Source organism: Hipposideros armiger, unplaced genomic scaffold (genome assembly GCF_001890085.2).
Source record: "Hipposideros armiger isolate ML-2016 unplaced genomic scaffold, ASM189008v1 scaffold_130, whole genome shotgun sequence".
Lineage (NCBI taxonomy): Eukaryota > Metazoa > Chordata > Mammalia > Chiroptera > Hipposideridae > Hipposideros > Hipposideros armiger.
This window is the reverse complement of record NW_017731480.1, coordinates 3,275,573-3,294,138: the sequence shown is the minus strand read 5'-3', so window position 1 is coordinate 3,294,138 and position 18,566 is coordinate 3,275,573. Positions and strand designations below refer to the sequence as shown.

Sequence of the window (18,566 nt, the reverse complement as noted above, 5' to 3'; positions counted from 1 at the left end):
AATTAAAAATGATACCTGGATCTTTGGTGTTTGAACTAATATTCTCAAGATAACTTTTACTTTAAAAAATAATAAGGGGGCCAGCCGAGCGGCTTAGTTGGTTAAGAGCACGAGCTCTGAGCAACAGCGTCGCCGGTTCAATTCCCACATGGGCCAGTGAACTGCGCCCAAGCTGAGTTGCCACTGAGCTGCCAACAGGTGGCAGGATGACTCAACAGGTGAGAGCACGTGCTCCTAACAACAAGGTTGCTGGTTTGACTCCCGCATAGGATGGTGGGCCACGCCCACCCGCAACTAAGATTGAACACGGCACCTTGAGCTGAGTGTCCACAAGCTGCCAACGGGCAGCTGGATGGCAAGTGGACTTGGAGCTGAGCTAACTGCGCCCTCCACAACTAAGATTGAAGGACAACAACTTGGCTGTTTCCCTTCCCCAATTCCCCAATAAAATCTTTAAAAAAAGAAAAAGGAAGGAAGGAAAAGAAAAAGATACCCAGGCATAGCATAGCCGATAGCTGTCTAGCTTTACTGTTTGGGAAGGAGAGTATAGGCAGCAATGGGTATATATGGCTTATTACATCGCAGGTCTTCATCTAAAACTTATATCGTCAGCTTTAACCGGAATGAAATGCTTTCTCTGTGGATTCCATGCCTTCTGTAGTGATCATCCATGGGGATATCAATATCATTCATTTTGGAAAAGCTGAAAACCCTTCAAAAACATGTCCCAGAAAATTCTGCCCCTTAAAATGCTCCTTTGTTTTCTTTCCCCTCCAGCTTCACAAGTCACAGCCTTTTCTTTTCCCTCTTACATAACTTTTGTCAATGACATCACAGTTTTAAGGGACTACACTTGCAGTGGCATGTATCAGACTCTTTTTTTGGGGGGGGGGTTGGGGGAGACAGTGTATTTTTCCAGGACCCATCAGCTCCAAGTGTTAAGTAGTTGTTTCAGTCTAGTTGTGGAGGGCGCAGCTCACAGTGGCCTATGCGGGGATCGAACCAGCAGCCCTGGTGTTATAAGCACTGTGCTCTAACCCACTGAGCTAACCAGCCGCCCTGAGACTCTTAAGAAAAGGAGTTTTTTGAGAAAACCCAAATTCATGGATTATTTTTTTTTTCTAAAATGATTGAGTTGGTTTAAAAATCCTCTTGGAGCACAGGAAAAGTAATAAAGAACAGGGTGAACTCTGTCACCTTCTACAGTGGCCACCTGGGAAAACTTGAAGCTAATTACTCTCTTCAGGTGACACAGATGGAAAAAACCCAATCCAGAGAGCATTGGCCCCGAAACACCCTGAGGGATCCCTTGAAAGAATTTTCTTTGGAGCTCCATTCACTCGTGGCACAGTTGCGGCGTGGGGAGGCATATTTAGTAGGATTTTCTATAAAGAGCAATCCTGTTCAGACCAAATGGCCCCTCTGCCCAAGTGCATAGTGGGGCAGGGAATGGGGAGGGGTAGTTCCTGCTGGGGCTGTCATTCATCGGTAAATACCTGTTTCATACTGACAGGGTTAAAAAAATTTTTTTGTGAGACGCTGGTTGATGTCCCTAGGAAAGTGGTCTCTTTCCTATGAAAATGTGTCAGCCTCATATAGTACTTACTATGCGCCAGGCATCGATGAGAGTGCCAAGCCCATATTAATTCATTTGATACTCCTAACAACCCATAAAGTTGGTCTTTTTCTTAGTCCCAGTTTCCAGGTGAGGAAGCTGAGGCCTGGGGAGCTTATAGAACTTGCCTGAGGTCGAGCTTCTGGAAGGAGCCGAGTAGGGTGTGAACCCAGAAGCCAGGGACAGGTTCGTAACTCTGCGTACTGCCCTGGTCCCTTAATCGTTGAAACATCACAAACCCACTGCTCTTCTCTTTCCTTCCAGCTTCACCAGCGCACCCCAGCCTCCCCTCTTCCCTTTTAGAGCCCTCTAGTTTTTTTTATCTACAGCCAGCGCATTTTCACAGAAGACTTGACACTGCTCAGTAGAAAAAGGCCTCAATCACGGAGGCTTGTCTTTGCAATAGGCAAGTGCAGCCCGTTTTCTTCTTAACCAATGAGTGAAAACAGTTGCCTGCTCCCGACAGGCTGAGCCAGAGGGGTTGTATTCGAGAGCTGTGTTAGCTGGCAGGGGAAAGCCCCACCATGACGGCAGGGGAAGTGCTACGAAAGAGAAATGGAAGGGGAAGCTAACGAGGTCCCCAACTTTGCCTCTCATGTGGCCTCATGACTCCATTTCGAAGAGTTGGGGCATGAGCATCAGGAGGATGCTGATGAGGAGGAAGGTGAGACCAGGTGTCACGGCAACAGGAGGGTGTGAGGTGGGTTGCCAGGGGTGAGGACACTTCATTTAGATCCTGCTGCTGTACCTGAGCACTGTGAACTGGTACCAGTGATGTAGCTTCTCTTGACTTCCGATGTCTTTACCTTTAAAATAAGAAGGTTGAGTTAGTTGATTTCTAATATTTCTGAAGTCCCATTCAGCTTCCCAACATCTTAATTCTATCCAATTCTTCCATAACCGTACGCTCCTTGCCTGTGACACTTCATTCACAAATGTCTTTTGGAGTACTTGTGAGGCCATCATTTTTTCCGATCTCAACTTCCCTTGGTAAGTTAAAATATACTTCTGTAACCCAAAAAACCCGCCTCTGCCCGTTATCTCACTCATAACTTTATTCATAGTTTATTTACTTTTCCCAGTCTATTGCTCTAAAATTTTTTCTTCTACAGAAAGTTTTTACACTCTTACTTACCCTAAACTAATTTTAAACTCCACTTTCTACTTGCTGTCTTCAGCAATTGCTACACGAACCTTGCTGAACCACTTTAGGAAGCTGGAAGCAATTAGTCATTAAAAAGCAGGCCTAGAACTTGAAATAAATTGGATAAAGAGAAACATGAGAATTAAGTAGCCTAGCCTTGTGAAATGGAATCCTGTTTGCCTTCCTTTCCCCTTGCCTTTCTGGGGTTTTATGAGAATGTGGGAAGGAATTATCTAATTTGAATGATTCAAGGCAGAGCCCCAAAGGCGAGGGAAAGTGGCTCTAGGAAGTTTTCCTTTTAGGCAGCATCCAGCTTCTGCAAATTGTTGTTTTTTGTTTTTTTTTTAAGTTATTAATGTTGATTAATCTTGTGAGAGTCGAGGTGCTAAGTTCTGCTCCCAGGAGATGATGTGCGTCTTTTGTGACGCTCGCTTTTTTAGGCTTATCATTCTCACCAGGTATCTCTTCGTTGAACTGATGTTCTTATTGCCATGAGGTACAGTTGGCTGCAGCCTCACCCTGAGAGGATAGTGAGATGGGAGAAACAGGGAGAACGGGGTGGTAGTAAATTCTCCACACAGATGTGTTCCGTTTTCAAGTAGCTGGGTATTGATTGTTTATTAACCGATAGTTACAAAGAGCATCATGTGGGTCAAAGGCTACCTAATTATTTATGATGCCTGTTTTAACTTAGTTGTCTAAGGTAGATCATTATTTGGCCTTCTGCTCAGGCATAGCGTTAGAGAGCTTAAGTGTCTTGAGGTTAGAACAAAAGAGAATCAGGGGAGGTTAGAAAGGTGACAGTCTTGGCTGTCCCTGATTTGGGGTAGTAGGTGCTTAATAAGTATTCATAACAGAATAAGACACGGAGATAAATAATGTCCAAGAGAAGTTATTATTCCCCCCCTGCAAATGTCACAACATTAAATAGAACCATTTTTCAAACCAACTAAGATCAAATTTGTAGGTTGCTTATTAGAAAATGACAGTGTGAAACATTTTCAATTCCCTAAATGACCAGAAGTAGTAATATTTTTCAATGGTCATGAGAACCACTGGCCCAAAAGAGTCAGTATTCAAAGATCTATTCAAGTCACCATGCTGCTTTTTCTTACTCATCTTCATATGTAGGTGGTCACTGCTTGCTTTCATTCAAAATTGTTTCAGGTCCACCTGCTGCTGTTCAGACTGAGTCTGAGGTAGAAAGTACTTGGTGACAGTCTGTGAACACAGTCCCCTCTTTCTTGACTGATTTTTCCTATTAAAGTTTCCTATGAAAACATTTCATGAAGATGGACTTTCTTCATCTTTATGTCCCCAGAGCTTTGTAGATAGCTGGTGCTTAATAATGGTTGTTGGGTGAATACATCTTTGTGATAGGAGTCATGCTTCATAAGTAAAGGGGAACTCTTTGGGTAAGCTGGAAGGCCTCTTGATGCGTTTGAGTCCAGAATTCTGAGTTTTGACTGTGACCCATAGAAAAGCCAGCTAGGAATTTGTGCTTGATTTTTCTAAGCAGCCCCTCTAGATTTCCCCCTAAATTACAACACGGGAAAAGAATGGTCATTCTCATGAAGCTTTTTTTTTTTTCAAGTCAGTCTTCTGTGTCATCTCAGAGGGTAAAGTACATTACATGTCCTACTGATAGAACAACAACCTGGGCTGACATGCCTTCACACTTCAGGACTCAGGTGTGTGTGGCATGCTATTTTGGCAGGAAGCGGAACTCCAGGTTTTAGAAGAGCGGTTAAGAGTGTGGATTTTGGAGCCCGATTGCCTGGATTGAAGTTCTAATTTTACCACTCACCGATGCTGTGAACATGGGAAAGCCACTTCACCTTTCTGTTCTTCCAAGTGGGAAGAAGAGAATAGCAACCTCATAGTTATGTGCACCAATCAGTTAATATACGTGCAGCATCTAGAACAGTGTTAGGCACATAGTAAACACCTAATAAATGTTAGCTATCGTTGCTATTCCCTACTTATTAACCGTGCAATTTGGGGCAGTTATGTTTTCTTGGCCATGGTTGCTTCACTTCTAAAATGAACCTAGGACCGGCCAAGTGGCTCAATTGGTTAAGAGGTCGCTCAAGAGTGCGAGCTCTGAGCAACAGGGTCGTCGGTTCGATTCCCGACCCAAGCTGAACTGCTGCTGAGCTATCAACAGGTGGCAGGATGGCTCAGCTAAAAAAAAAATAAAAATAAAATAAAATGAACCTAATAATACCTCACCTACTTGAGGGTCTGGAATCAAATCATCCCCCGAGATCCAAGACTTGCCCCACTTCTCATGAAACTGTACTAGCATTATGGGTATTGCAAGGATGCTGAAACTTTATAATTCTGCTCCATGCTGTAGTGTAGAAGGGCCAACAAGCCCTTCCAAAATGTCCCATTTTGCCCAAATCTGCTGAGGGTGCTTAGAAATGTATTCTGGAAATCAGTAATTAGCTATGTCTGAAAAAACGGAGGCTTCTCAGTTAAAGAAAGAAAACACCAAATATGTGCCACATCTCCCCCGTCTCGCCTGTATACTGGATGGTCCCCATAGTTCTTTAGAAGATGGATCTTATGATCTGGTGTGATAGTTCCTTTCTCTCTCAGCCACGAAAAAGCAGAAGTTGGACTTTATCAATGGGCATTTTCTCTAGACAGGAAACTTCTTCTAAAACTTAAATGACATCAATGAATGTTTTTCTGCATGTGTGGTGGTGGCCTTTTGGTTAAGTGTGTCCTAGTTAATAATCCCAAAATATACTTGGATCAGGAGCAAACAGGAAAGTATCCACTTAGACACAAGGTCAAATCAGGGATTAAGAAATATTGTCTTAACTTTCCTGCAGGGGTTAATGGAATATAATAATATGTACCCTTTTAGTGTGAGGGTTCCTTTTGAACACATTGCTAGCAATGTATTATTGAAGCCAGAATTTCTCAGTATTAATTGGGGAACATGATTCAAGTTATCAGTGTGGGACCCACAGCCATTCCTTGCTACAGAGAAGGCAAGACTGTCATTTTGCATGTGGTGACAACTATTTTGCAGAATTAATTGCTGTTTACGTTTAACACTTAGGCTCCATCTTGCAGCATTGCTCAAAGAGAGCCTGTGATTACTATTAAGCCAATTTGACTCTCCTGATCCATCCCAGGTGCTTACCAAATGCCTGCTGACTGGATGGGATGTGAAAAAGAAACCCTGAGACCTTCAGGTACCACAGGACGCTGTCCCAGGAGGCAACTAGGCAGCTGGGAAACAGGGCAACAGTCTGTCCACGACCTTAGTTGCCAGGTTCCCAGCAGATAATCAGAGTATTGGAAACTACGTTGGGCTGATGTTGGGTGGTGGTTTCGTCTGTCCCATTTTTGTGTGAGGCAAATTGGGTCTGTGATAGAGACCTGACTGATAGAGACCTTTCAGATGTTTGGCCCCTTAGGGGAATATGGCTCCTTAGGGACCGCCGATGAATCACTTTGCCTAACAAGGCAGGTTGTGTGTTACCTTGTACCATGCCAGGTTTCATTCGGTTGGATCATTGAAGCAGAAAGGGGTGCCCTTCTGCCGCCAGGATTCCTAAGGAAGCCAGGAAGTCAGAGCTGCTGAGCCAGAAGTTTGAGATTGACGGGGAGCGTGGAGGGTAATCACTCCAGGGCCGGGGCTATTTACTCTGCCACCCTAAAGCTGGCGGACTTGGGGTGTGGTGGGCGTGCTTGCCTAAGTACCTGTTTGTAGAACACTGAGACACTAGGGCAGAGCTAAAACAGCAGTAATCTGAAACCAGTTGTGTTGGTTTTCCTTCTCTGGCCCCGGCAGCTAAAATCTGCATTCCAGATGAAACCTGCAGGGAAGCGGAAGAAGGCACTTAAAAAAAAAAAACTTCAAGGGCAGTCCATTAACTGCTTCTTGAGTTCCAGTCATTTTGAAATTATCTATTTCTTTCTTTCTTTTTATTTGTTTACTTTGGGCTTTGTGAGTGGCTGTTGATCTGTGTGCCCATCTAGGTTTTTTTTTTGTTTGTTTTTTGCCTGGATGGCAGAGGCTGCTGCCCATAATTTAGATGGCACAGGAGGGTTTGGTCTGTAAGAAGTATTTCAGTTATTTTCTGCTGATTCGCTTTTAAATGTCTCGGGCTGCTCCGGGACTGGCTGAGGGCTGTCAGGACCAGCTTGCCGGCTCAGCACTTTCTGGAACCTCACTTGCTCACCAATGAGGAAGTTGAAAGCAACCAGGAGAAGGACAGGCACTGGGGCGGAGCTGTGGTAAAGTCCTGGGCTGGGATGACTGGGGGCCGGCTGACTTTCCTTACGACAAAAAGCCTTTTGTCCACGGGAATAAATACGGAAGTCCCAGAAGAGCAGCCTCCCCAGTCCGTGTGTAGTAAGGTGCGCAGCCTCGGCTGCTTCTGGGCATAAAAGCTGCACTGACTTTTTACAGTTGCCCTGGGTGCACCATCGTCACGCAAACCGGAAGGAGGGCTCAGTGAGGTGACCTGAAAGAGACCAAGTGTGCTGGCTCTGCGGCTGAGGAGTCTGGCAGCCGGGTCCTGTTGCTCTCTGTCCTGTAAGTTAAGAGCCGATGGAGTGGATAAACTGAGAGCCGAGGAAAGCAACACAAGTCAGAACTTCCATTGAGGGCACTGCTGTGGGACATGGAGGACGTTGGTAACTCTTTGAATGGCAGTGATGTCTCGGAACCAGAAAAACCTGAAGCTGGGCTTGAAATGGCCCAGTCGATCCTGAGCAAGTTCTCTATGAAATCCCTGTTCGGGTTCACGAGTAAACTGGAATCCGTGGCGCCTGAAGAGGAAGATGCCGTGCTGAAAGCATTCCGCAGCTTAGTGGTGGATCCCACACCTCAGCCGGATGAGCCCCGCGATGGCTCGGATCCGCAGGAGGCAGAGGCTCAGGTTCCACCTGACCTTGGAAAGGATGGGAAGGCCCCAAAGGTGGAGACCGAGACCGAGTCAGAGGGAAGTCAGAGGAAAACAGAGGCAGGCATTGCTCTCCCTGCTCGGGAGCTTGTTCCACTCACTGCGTTGAGCGCGAGCACAGACGATGTCCTTTTGGTTCGTGGGACCCTCGTGAACACCACCAGTGATTCCGACTCTGATGATGGTGGCCAGGATCCAGAAGAGGGAGGCAACACCAATGGCCCGAAGTCCCCTAGTGTTGTTTTATCTACGCCATCTGAGGAGCCCAAAGACAAGCCAGGAGATTGTAAGGAGAATATTGCCACTAGGGGAGCAGAGGATGCCGAGCTCTCTGCCGAAGGTCCTCAAGGGGCTCCACCTGAGATAAGCAGCAAACCAGAGCCTGGCAATGGTGGTCTTCAGACAGAGCACAGCTCCAGCCAAGGACAAGCTGGAGAGGAAGGTTCCCTAGCTCTTCCTGTGGTAACAGACCAGAACTTGAGTGGTGGTATCACCAAGAGCACCTCTTCTAAAAAAGAAGTCCCCGGAGAGAAGTCATTCCAGCTTCCAGCTTTTTTTAGCGGGCTTCGAGTGCTGAAGAAGGGGGCTCCAGCTGAGGGTGGGGAGACCATCACCGAAATTAAACCAAAGGATGGGGACCTGGCTTTGCTCAAATTGACCCAGCCTGTTCAGAAGTCCCTAGCACAGACAGTGCCACAGAGGGTAAAGACGGGGGAGAAGACAAGTGACCTGAAGGCCACTCCCACTCTCTTGGAGCAGCTGTCGCAGCTACTCAGCATTGACATGCCCAGGGCCGAACTGAAGGCAGAAGACCCTGAGCCGCCCAGGGGAGAAGACATGGGCTGCAGCGCTGCCCAGGAGAGCCAGAGCGGCCCCGGACAAACGCAAACCCCGAGTGGGGAGGTCAAGCCAAAGTCATCAGAAACCGCCCTGGAGGCCTTTAAAGCCTTATTCATCCGTCCCCCCAAAAAGGGGACCACAGCTAACACCCCTGAACTGGAAGCTCTCAAACGCAAGATGAGGCATGAGAAGGAGTCCCTAAGAGCGATGTTTGAACCGTCCAAGTCAAGGCCAGTGGATGGCCCCTCCGATTCCAAAAGCGTATGTAGAATTGGGTTTTACACTTTGTTCTAAAGTGGGATGCTGCTGTACTTCTTCTGAGGTTTCCTGTCCAAGTGAATCCCAGTCACCTACTGGTAGCGACTGTCTTTTAGGTGAAAGATAATTATAATGCAGTTGTCCTTGTAAGGAGTATGGAGTTGGACAGAAGAGTTTTCTTCCTTCCTTGTGTTTGTCTGGATTGTTACAAACAGGATACATGTAAAGTTGTGCTGGTGGGAAAGGGAACATGTCACTCCGAGTTTAAATGTTAATAGTAAATGTTCTTATAAAGACTAAGTAGCATGAGGGTGCAATACAACAAGGAAACGTAGCTCAGATTCCCTCACCACTTAATTATATACCTGTGTGAAAACTGTTTTTCCTTTATAAGTCTGCCTTTCGGTGGAATACATGTTTGTGATGTGATTGAAATGTTGCGTGTTGGTCACAAGGCATCCTGATTGAGCACTGGATTTAAAATGAGACCTGGGTTTTAATTCTAACTCCATTTACTGTCTGGGTGACCTTGATCATCTCTGAGCCCAGTCTCCTCAGTGAGGAAAAAATTAATAATAATCCTCATCTGAAATGGTGGTTGTGAAGAGTAAATGGAGTTAGCCTGTGTTAACTATGTAACTAATAAAAACGATTTTTCAAGGAAAATTTGATAGTTTATAAAGACTAGCAAGTACTTGCCCAGTAGATCTTAAAGGTTCATAAAGACAGCAAATAAAAACTCAGAACACAATCATTCCCTTTTAAATATTTGACCAGTTAAAACGTTAAAAATTAAAAAGTCTTTGGAAAAAATTATCTTAGGTTGTAGTGAAATATGAAACACAATATAACATTCTCATACTTGTAAAAAGTCAACTCATATAAAAATAGCTTGATGATGATGATGATGATGATGATGATTTTTAATAGGAAAGAAAAAGAGAATTGAAATTCGCAAGTGGAGTGCTCAGAGAAGTGTATCTTGTCCTACCGGGAATGTTCATGGAAAATTTAGCCATTATATTATAAATAACCCTGGAGTTGTTTGGGATACACTTGTAAACATTCCTATAAATGTACCTGATTATAGCACATTTGTATCTATATCTTCACCTCAAAGTGTATTTGTGATTTTTTAGTAGTTATGATAAAATCATCTGTCAAGTGTTGTATAATACTTGGCCTCGAGGTCTTGCCGTTGAAGTATAATTGACATACATCATTATATTAGTTTCAGGTGTACAATATGATTTCACATTTATATGTATTGCAAAAGGATTGCCAAAATAAGTCTATTTACCCCCTGTTCCCATACAAAATTACTAAATTCTTTTCCTTGTGATGAGAATTTTTAAAATTTACTTTCATAGCAACTTTCAAATTTGCAACACAATGTTATTGACTGTGGTTACCATACTGTATGTTAATTACATTCCCATAGTCTTGAGTTTTCTTTTGTGGTTGTTGTTGGTTTTACTACCACTGATCACTTTACATTTCTGGGAAAGGATTGTACTTATAGTGAGATGTTTCAATTACAGCCAGTGAGATCAATGTGCAACTGGTCATTAATATTAATTTTAGAGTTATCATTAGCATGTTTATTTTCATGGAATAATTGGCTCTGGCCACATTTCATTTAACTTATTCTTTTCTTTGCCCGCTTTTTCAACAGCCTGATCACAGCCCCACTGAGCAGGACGATAGGACTCCTGGCAGACTCCAAGCTGTCTGGCCACCCCCAAAGACAAAGGACACAGAAGAAAAAGTGGGATTGAAGTACACCGAAGCAGGTAATGTGAAAACAAGCCAGGCACCCAGGAATGAATCTCTTACTGCAGTGGCTTTTAGTTCTAATTCAGTAGATTCTCAGAATTTGAGTTTTTTGTTTTGTTATAAAACGTAAGGCTGAAGGCTTTTGTTTTTGGTTGTGCTTTTAAAGTGAACCCTTGCACACTTATCATTAATGAATCTCTTAGAGATGAAAGGTAAATGCAGTGGAATGAATGAAGGGGGGCATGTGTGTCAAGTTGGAGAACCTTTGAGGAACTAATGGAGAAGGTAGATTACAAATTCCTCAGGAAGCAGGTGGTTGGCCCTCATATAATGTTGTGGGAGCTGGCAGGGTTGCTGGAAGAGGCAGAGTATGATTCTCCAGAGCTGTAATCTGATTTGTTCGTCTTTGAGTAATGCTTTTGAGCTGCAGGAACCTTGTGCAGAGTGAATGTACAGATACCATATCAGTTACTCTTTCACTTTTGTTAGACAAAGCTTTATTTAATGCATGACCATTTTTAAAGCAATCCAACTCTCTGGAAACCTTCCCAGGAGCTTTGCTTGAATATATTTAAGTGGAATGGGAACCTAGGCATTTTGACTCTTTAAGTAAAAAGCTCACGTGACATTTTTTAAAAATGAAGAATGAGAGGATAGTATATCTTAATTGTATATGTGTGTGTCTATAATTGTCTCTAGTGAAAACTGTCATCTTCCTGATATTTAAAGATTATCTCTACAGGCTTATATTTTGTTGGTTGTCTTAGGTACGTGGGTATATTAAGATTGGTCTATTTGATTATAGAAAAATACTTCTTTCAGTTCTTATCATTGATAGACATAAGTGGATCAAAGTTTCGGTAGTTGAGTAATGAGTGGGTTTTCTGCAGTATCATCAAATTGTCTTAGTGATTGAGTACACAGATGAATCTCGAGTTGGCATCATCATTCTACAACCTGATTGCTTGTAGTCTCCATTTGCACAATTACAAACTTGGCCACCCCAAGATGTCAGCTACTTCAAAGCATTTTTTTATGACTTACAGAATGACAACTATTATATCCTTAGTGGGAAAAAAAAAAAATATATATATATATATATGTATATCTCCTTCCAATCTTCTTGCCTATGTTTTGCTTTCCAAAATTGGAATGCTTGTGATTGCAACTTGGAACCAGCTTACCAAGTTATTTTTCTCATGATCTGGCACAGTTTGAACAATTAAAGGTACTGAAGTTTGCTTTGAATGAAAAACCAGGATCCTATGAGTTCTTTCTAGTTTCTGTTGGTGGCCTTAGTCTCGTCCCTATCGGTGTAGCACAGCAACCTTCCTTGTAACGAGCACTTGCTGAGTAGAGAAGGAAATAAATGTCAGTAAGTTTGGGGCTGTTTATACTTTTACAGAGATTCCTTAGTCTTCACTTCTGTCCTCCTCCATTTCCAGAAGCTCAGAGGAGCACTGTAATTTACCTCATCGGTGGCTTTCCAAGTCTTTTTTTTTTTTTTTAATATAATGAAATGTGTTTTCAGAGGTCGCTAAGATCTTGGATGAGATGGGAAAAAGGAGGAAAAAGGGGTGAATAATGATAGTCTGATGGGTGGGCTCTGATGGCACAATGACGTCATGCGACAGAGAGAAGTCAGCTATTTGGAGAAGGCATCTAGGTCCCCAACCAGTGCCCAGGGGTGGCAGGACTGTAGCTTACTTCCCCAGCTCCCAGGTCTGATGCTCGCTTTCTTGAGAGCCTCTTAAATTCTCATTATTATGATGATACACTTTGGATTTATCAATGACAAGTAAGATACCCCATGCCTTTAGGAAATATTTTTTACCCATTACTTAATACCAGCAGATGTTTGCCTTGTCATTTATTGCTAGCCTTGAGGAAGTTAACACTTTCCTTGTTATTGTCTTAAGCTCTGTTGTTGAGAAAACTGGAGTCCTATAAGCATTTGGTTTATAACAATGCATTCTATGGTATTACCATTGGTTTCCCTGCCCTTAGGGAAACAAAAAATTTGCTACTCTGTAGGAAGCACAGAAAAATTAGATCCAAAATATTTCAAGGCATTTGAAGTCTTGTGCTTTCACATCTTTGGCGCTTTTCTTTTTCCTAGGGTATATTATTCATTAAATTAGTGAAACGGGAGGTCAAGACTCTAGCATTCATATTTCAAGTGTGCAGTTGCAGTTCTGTGCTGTTGACATCTAAGTCCAACTCTCGGCAGAGATGGAAAAGAGATTGTTTTTCATCGTGAGCCTCACACTGTCCTTATGCTGCCCTCGGCCACTTCGGACTTGCCACTGCTTGGATTTCCCTCTATTCAGAGTTTATCATTCAATGATCTTTTTTTCTCAGGGCTTAAGATATCACCTAATACTGTAAACTCTCTTTTGTTCAAGGATAAAAAGAAAGAGGGCTGATATCAGAGAAGCTGTCCTCTTAAACTACTGCTTCTTGAATCCTCTTAGCCATCTGAAGGTGGGTAGCCACTGCTGCTGGCGCCCACTGCCCAGGGTGCTCTCTCCTGCCATGTCCAAAGCCATCAGTATCATCTGTAGCTGCTGACACTGTGACTACCTCTCTTGGCAGCTAAAACCTTTGGCTCCTACTAGAGCCTCAGATACCATTCTGATGACACTGTGCCCACCATCAAGGGCAGTTCTGCTGCCAGTCTATGAGCTCTTGGAGCCTTGGTGATGTGCCAGTTGAGAGAAGCACCAGAACCTGCCAGAGCTGTCACTCACGGGACTACCACAGGTGCTAGAGTTCACCTCCATTACTCAGGGAGGGCCCCCGTATTAACTTGCTGTTGTGCCTGAGTTGCTTTGCTCAAATGAGAGAATCTCTTTCTCCCATCTCTTAGCTGTGTTTTATTAATACATTATTATCAATGCAATTCTGCCTTGTATTTAGAATGTCTCAGCAATTTTGAGGGAAAAGAGAATTTTTTCCCCCGTTTTCTTGGAATTGGGCTAGGGACCGTCTTGAGTCACAGACCCTGGTGTTCTTCTCAGAATTATCTGTCCCCCTCTGAGTACAGGAGCTTCCTATTGAAACAAGCTTGTGGGATGATCTCGCTTTTTCAGAAGAAATTTTTTAATGGATGCCGCATACCCTTAAACGGTTAATGAATGCATGGTGAGTCCAGGCCACTTCCCTGTGGGGCAGACCAGAAACATCTCGATGCAGTACACCTGTCAAGTTTGGGGCTGAGTAAAGCCCTGTCACAGCGAAGTGAAAAGGTGTTCTGTGATACAAGGGGAATCTGAGAAAAAAATGTCTGCCTTTAAATCTGTGTGGCACAAGCAATTGGTCTCATGGGAAGTAGTCAACCAATGTTCTGTTCCTCTTCTAATACATTGTCCCCTGCGTGGGGAGGTTATATAAGGGTTAGTAATTGCTCAAAGTCTTTAAAAAAAAAAACCTAGAAAGCATAAGGATGTTCTGTGTTTCAGAATCATTGAATCATAGAGTTAACATTAGTGTTAAACTTGATCTCAAACTCGAATGAAAACGTTTTCTAAAGCAATTTAGGTCACTTTTTTCTTTTGTGAAGTATAAATGCACTTAGCCTTATTTTCTCTTTACATGTTTTACTGGATCAAGCAGGGTCCTGTTAGGGATCAGGTAACACATTCAAGTTGGGTGATTTGATTGAGAAAGTTTATTAGAGACTATTTACAAAGGTGCGGGCAGGGTTTAGGAAACGCAGTAAGAGATGGAGCAGTATGCGGGGGCTGGTCATAGTGAGAAGTTTTTATAGCCCTAGACCTGAACGGGGCAAGAGTAGGAGAAGCTACTGGGGAACACAGAGCTTCAGAGGGAGGCTGAGTGGTATGGAGGGGGCTTCCCCACAGGAACCCAGTATGAGCAGGGACCTTGAGTGGAGGGACGGCTGCAGTGACCTGAGGGAAGGGAGCGGGGGCGGGGTGGGGGAGTAAACACCCTGACCCTCTTCTCCTGCTGTATGGTCTCCCGCCATCTTCCCATTGGCCAAACCCAGGAGAGAAGTCAGAGGACTGGGAGCTGCTTTATGCCATCCCTTTAGGCTCAGAAATGGGGGCCAGAACAGGGTGCAGAAGCTGGGAGAGTGGATTCAGAAAGGCAAATGGAAGATACCCAGCACAGGTACACTGCCAACAGACTCCAGGTGAAGGAAGCTTCTACCGCCCCTCAGCCTGCATGGAGAACGATTGGCATACACTTACAGTATTACAGCTGACCACCCAGGGTTCTATATGATGTCATAAAAAGAAAAACTCATGTTTTTTTTGGCATCCTGTGGAAGGGTTATGTTTTCTACTCCAATCATTTCATAGAAACTATAATAGCCATCACTCAGCCTTGCTTTATGGATACATTCTTCTCCTTAATGTAGAAGCTTTGTTTGAAGATCTCAGAAAATCTTCAGTTAGTTTGAAATGTTTCTCTATATTGCAAACTAAAATAACAAATTTGGAAATATCCACAGATATCACAAAGCAAAAAAAAAACTTTCTATAACCCTGTTCCATAGAGATACCATTGCCAACATTTTGTAGCATGATAGGCCTGTGTGAATTTAAGACAAAAAAAACTTTTGATCACACTTTGCAGATTGCGTGTCTCGCTTGAATACTTGCGTGTATCTTTAAATGACTTTGGCTACACTTTAACAGTGATTATGTTTATAGAAATGTTTTCCAGTTAATATAAGTAATATAATCATGGAAATAACAATGCTATAAATATTTTTGTTAATGGTTTTCTTTAATTATTTTAGAATACACTCCTTGTGGTGGAATTGCTAGATACAAGGGTATATATACCTTTCTAAGGTTTTTGACGCATAATAAAAAATTGCCAAAGTTGCTTTTTTATATTGAATATCTTTAGATAAAAATGAATACTTTTAAAACAAAATATTTCTTCCTCTTTATGATTTGCTTTTAATTTTACTTGTAATTTCTAGGGTACAGAAGTTTTAAATATTTATGTAGTCAAATCTATCCTCATTTTATTGTATAACTTTTCTTGTGGCTTAGGAAGACCTCCCACATTCAAAGATCATCTATATTTTCAAATTTCTTGAATGATTTTTTTCTATCTCTTCCTTTCTTCTCTCCTTCCATTTCATGTCAAAAACTGTGTTTTGGTGCATAGCCTGAGGTAGAGATCTGAGACAACTTCTTTTTTCTAAGTTGCTAATTTTATAGCAGGCCACTAGAGTATTACTCCTTCCTGTGCTAAGCTTTGGACTGTTTGGAGCTTTCTGTTCTCTTTGATGTGTTAGTATTTTGAACCAGCGTCTTAACTATTGCATCATGATAATGCATCTCAAAATCTGCCCAGGTTCTCATGCATATTCTTTAAAAATATGTTTTTGGCTTTCCTATTATTTACTCTTGCAGAAAATCTTAATTTACTTTGTTAAGTTTCAAAAGGTCCCTTTGGATTGTTATTGGAATTGCATTCATTTATAAATTAATGTCAGGTGAGAATGAAAATGTAGATCTTTCAAATGCTTAGTATGTCTACCTTGTAATATAGTTTATAAAACTATTCAAATTTTTTTTTATGATTTTCAGTGAACTCAATTATATATATACTATGTATAAAAATATATTATATATATAAATGTGTGTGTGTGTGTGAGTGTGTGTGTGTGTGTGTGTGTGTGTCCTGTACTATTTTCTAAATATATTCCCAGGCATGTTATTTTTTAAAAAATAAACATATGAGATGAATTTGTGTCTTATGATTTTTTTTCTCTTAAAAGTCAGATGCATTCCTAAGAGTCTAGTGACTCAAGCAAGCTAGCTCCTCTGTGAACTCCCCCCCCCACCCCCGGAGGCCAGGGCTGGGCTGAGTGCAGGACACATGGCACTGACTGATCTTGGGTACCTTCCCTCAGTTTTACTCTTGTTAGTGATTCTTAATATTCTGTGAGTCCTTTAAAAAGGTAATGATGAAAGAAAGCTATGGAAGAAGACACTGCAGTTAATTTTGTGTGTATTTCAGACCCTCCTCTCCCTAATGAAGTTAATGTTTGTGAAATTAACATGGTTCCATTTGGGGAACTGGCAGTGACCCAGTGACCCATGGAATGAGGGAGAAAAAAGTACAAGGAAAAGCACTCATGTTTTCTGAAACAAAATGAACTGCATGTTTGGTTTCTCTTCCAGTGCGCATCTGGAAAAGCTCTTCTCTCCCCTGGCTGTACCTCAGAGCTGGCCTGGGGCCAGGGGGTGGCATGCAGACTGCCCTGCTGAGAGTGAGCACCATTGGAAAGTGGACCCAGTGTGGGCAGCGTGGTCGTTTAAGTGAGCAAGCTGTTAATGCACGTGGCATGTCTTAAGACTTACTCACACCACCCCGGACCTGGGAGTAGCTCAGGAATGTCCCTATTTAGAGTAATTTTGGTTCAGATAAAGAAATAACCCATCCCTCAATTTAGCAGAGATCCACCTACTTTCTGGTTTGTTTCTAATTTGGGTTCCCTTGGTTATAAAGGGATAGAGCGGTTGGCCACCCCTCCTGGTGAGTCAGACATCCTTTCCTTACCAGCCAGGGAGAGCTATAAATATTTTGGAATATTTTATTGGCCTACTGTACTTTTTAAAATTTCTCCATTCATAGCTAACAGGCTGCATTAGCCACAAATAGGTTTTCCTTTAATGGCATGTGTCTGGAATAGATAGATTATCCTGAGTGTCCTCTTTCTTGGTCTAGGCAATGAGTTTGTGCACTGTGTATTTTATAGGCTTTTGTGGTAAGTGACCATCACTGGCATGGAATGATGCTGATAGCACATAAATGAGAAGCTGTGCAGACTAAAGACTAGGAAACCCTTGCATTTATTTTGTGACTGGAGAAAGAGTATGTTGGGAAACTAGAGGGGAAGTCAACATGTTAGACTTCCCCTTACTGAGTAGCTGAGAGCGTGGGGAGGAGACTGACTTCTCCAACACAAAAGGGAGCTAAAGCTTGACAGTAAGCAGAGGGAATCCCAAAATGTGAACCAGCAACTCAGTGATCACATGCCATGTTCAGGAACTATTAGTAAAAGTCTTTGGCTCAGGGGGATAGAAGCAAGAGATAATATTGTAGAATTTCAGATTCTGTAATTAAAAAAAAATGAGAGCTTCAAACATCTTAGAAATCATTTAGTTCGTACTTTACAGATGGCCACAGAGGTCCTTACTTCCTGAAAGATACACATAATTAATAAGAGAGCTAAAATTACACTTTGAAGAGAAGAACTGCAGCCCTAAGTCAGGAGGGGTTCAAGAGTGATGGGGTTTTTTTTCTGCCAATACACTGGGATTTAAAGATCTCCAAAGAAAACACAGGAATGGAGTATTTAAGAATTATGCTGTTATTAAAAAAAATTATGGGAGCCGAGTGAGTCCATCTGAATAATAAAGGGCAGCACATGAGTCCATACTGGCTCACCACACATCTCAGAGATTGAGTAGGTCACTTCCTACTGCTTTTTTGACTCATAAGAAAGGGAAGCTTTCATGGTATTTTAAACGCTATCCAGGCTCACTTAAGCAATTTAAAGCAAATAAGAATTCTCTGGTCTGTAGAACCTTGCAAAGTTCAGGAAGGACTCAGCTAACATTTTGAGTCATGGTTTGTGTGCTAAAATGTATAGTGTATGTATTATTTGATTTTAGGAAGTACATGAGCAAACATTTTTATTTTAATGGTTGTATATTTCAGTAGTTTTGTTGTGTCTTACAAAAAATAAAATGAGCACTCAAATCCACTCGAGGTCTCTTTCGGGGAGATGAGAATGAAGTTTGATAGACCATATCCTTATGCCACGTCCTTACACATACCTCCTTTCAATATTTTTCTTCTTTCTTTCTTTTTTTTTTTTTTAAGATTTTTATTGGGGAATTGGGGGATGGGAACAGTGCTGGGGAATTGAGGGAAGGGGAACAGACAAGTTGCTGTCCTTTTGTTCTTCAGTCTAGTTGTAGAGGACGTGGCTTCACTGGCCCAAGTT

The 18,566-nt window shown here is 42.4% G+C and overlaps 1 protein-coding gene across 1 annotated transcript in view; it reads left to right on the top strand.

The window, feature by feature from the left end:
- The first annotated feature begins 6,833 nt into the window (after positions 1-6,833).
- The window catches only part of FMN1 (formin 1), a 288,007-nt gene continuing 276,274 nt past the window's right edge, over positions 6,834-18,566 (top strand). The window contains exons 1-2 of the mRNA XM_019649189.1: positions 6,834-8,791; positions 10,464-10,581. Coding sequence (XP_019504734.1) covers positions 7,409-8,791; positions 10,464-10,581 — 1,501 coding nt within the window. The 5' untranslated portion in view covers positions 6,834-7,408. The remainder of the gene's footprint in view (positions 8,792-10,463; positions 10,582-18,566) is intronic.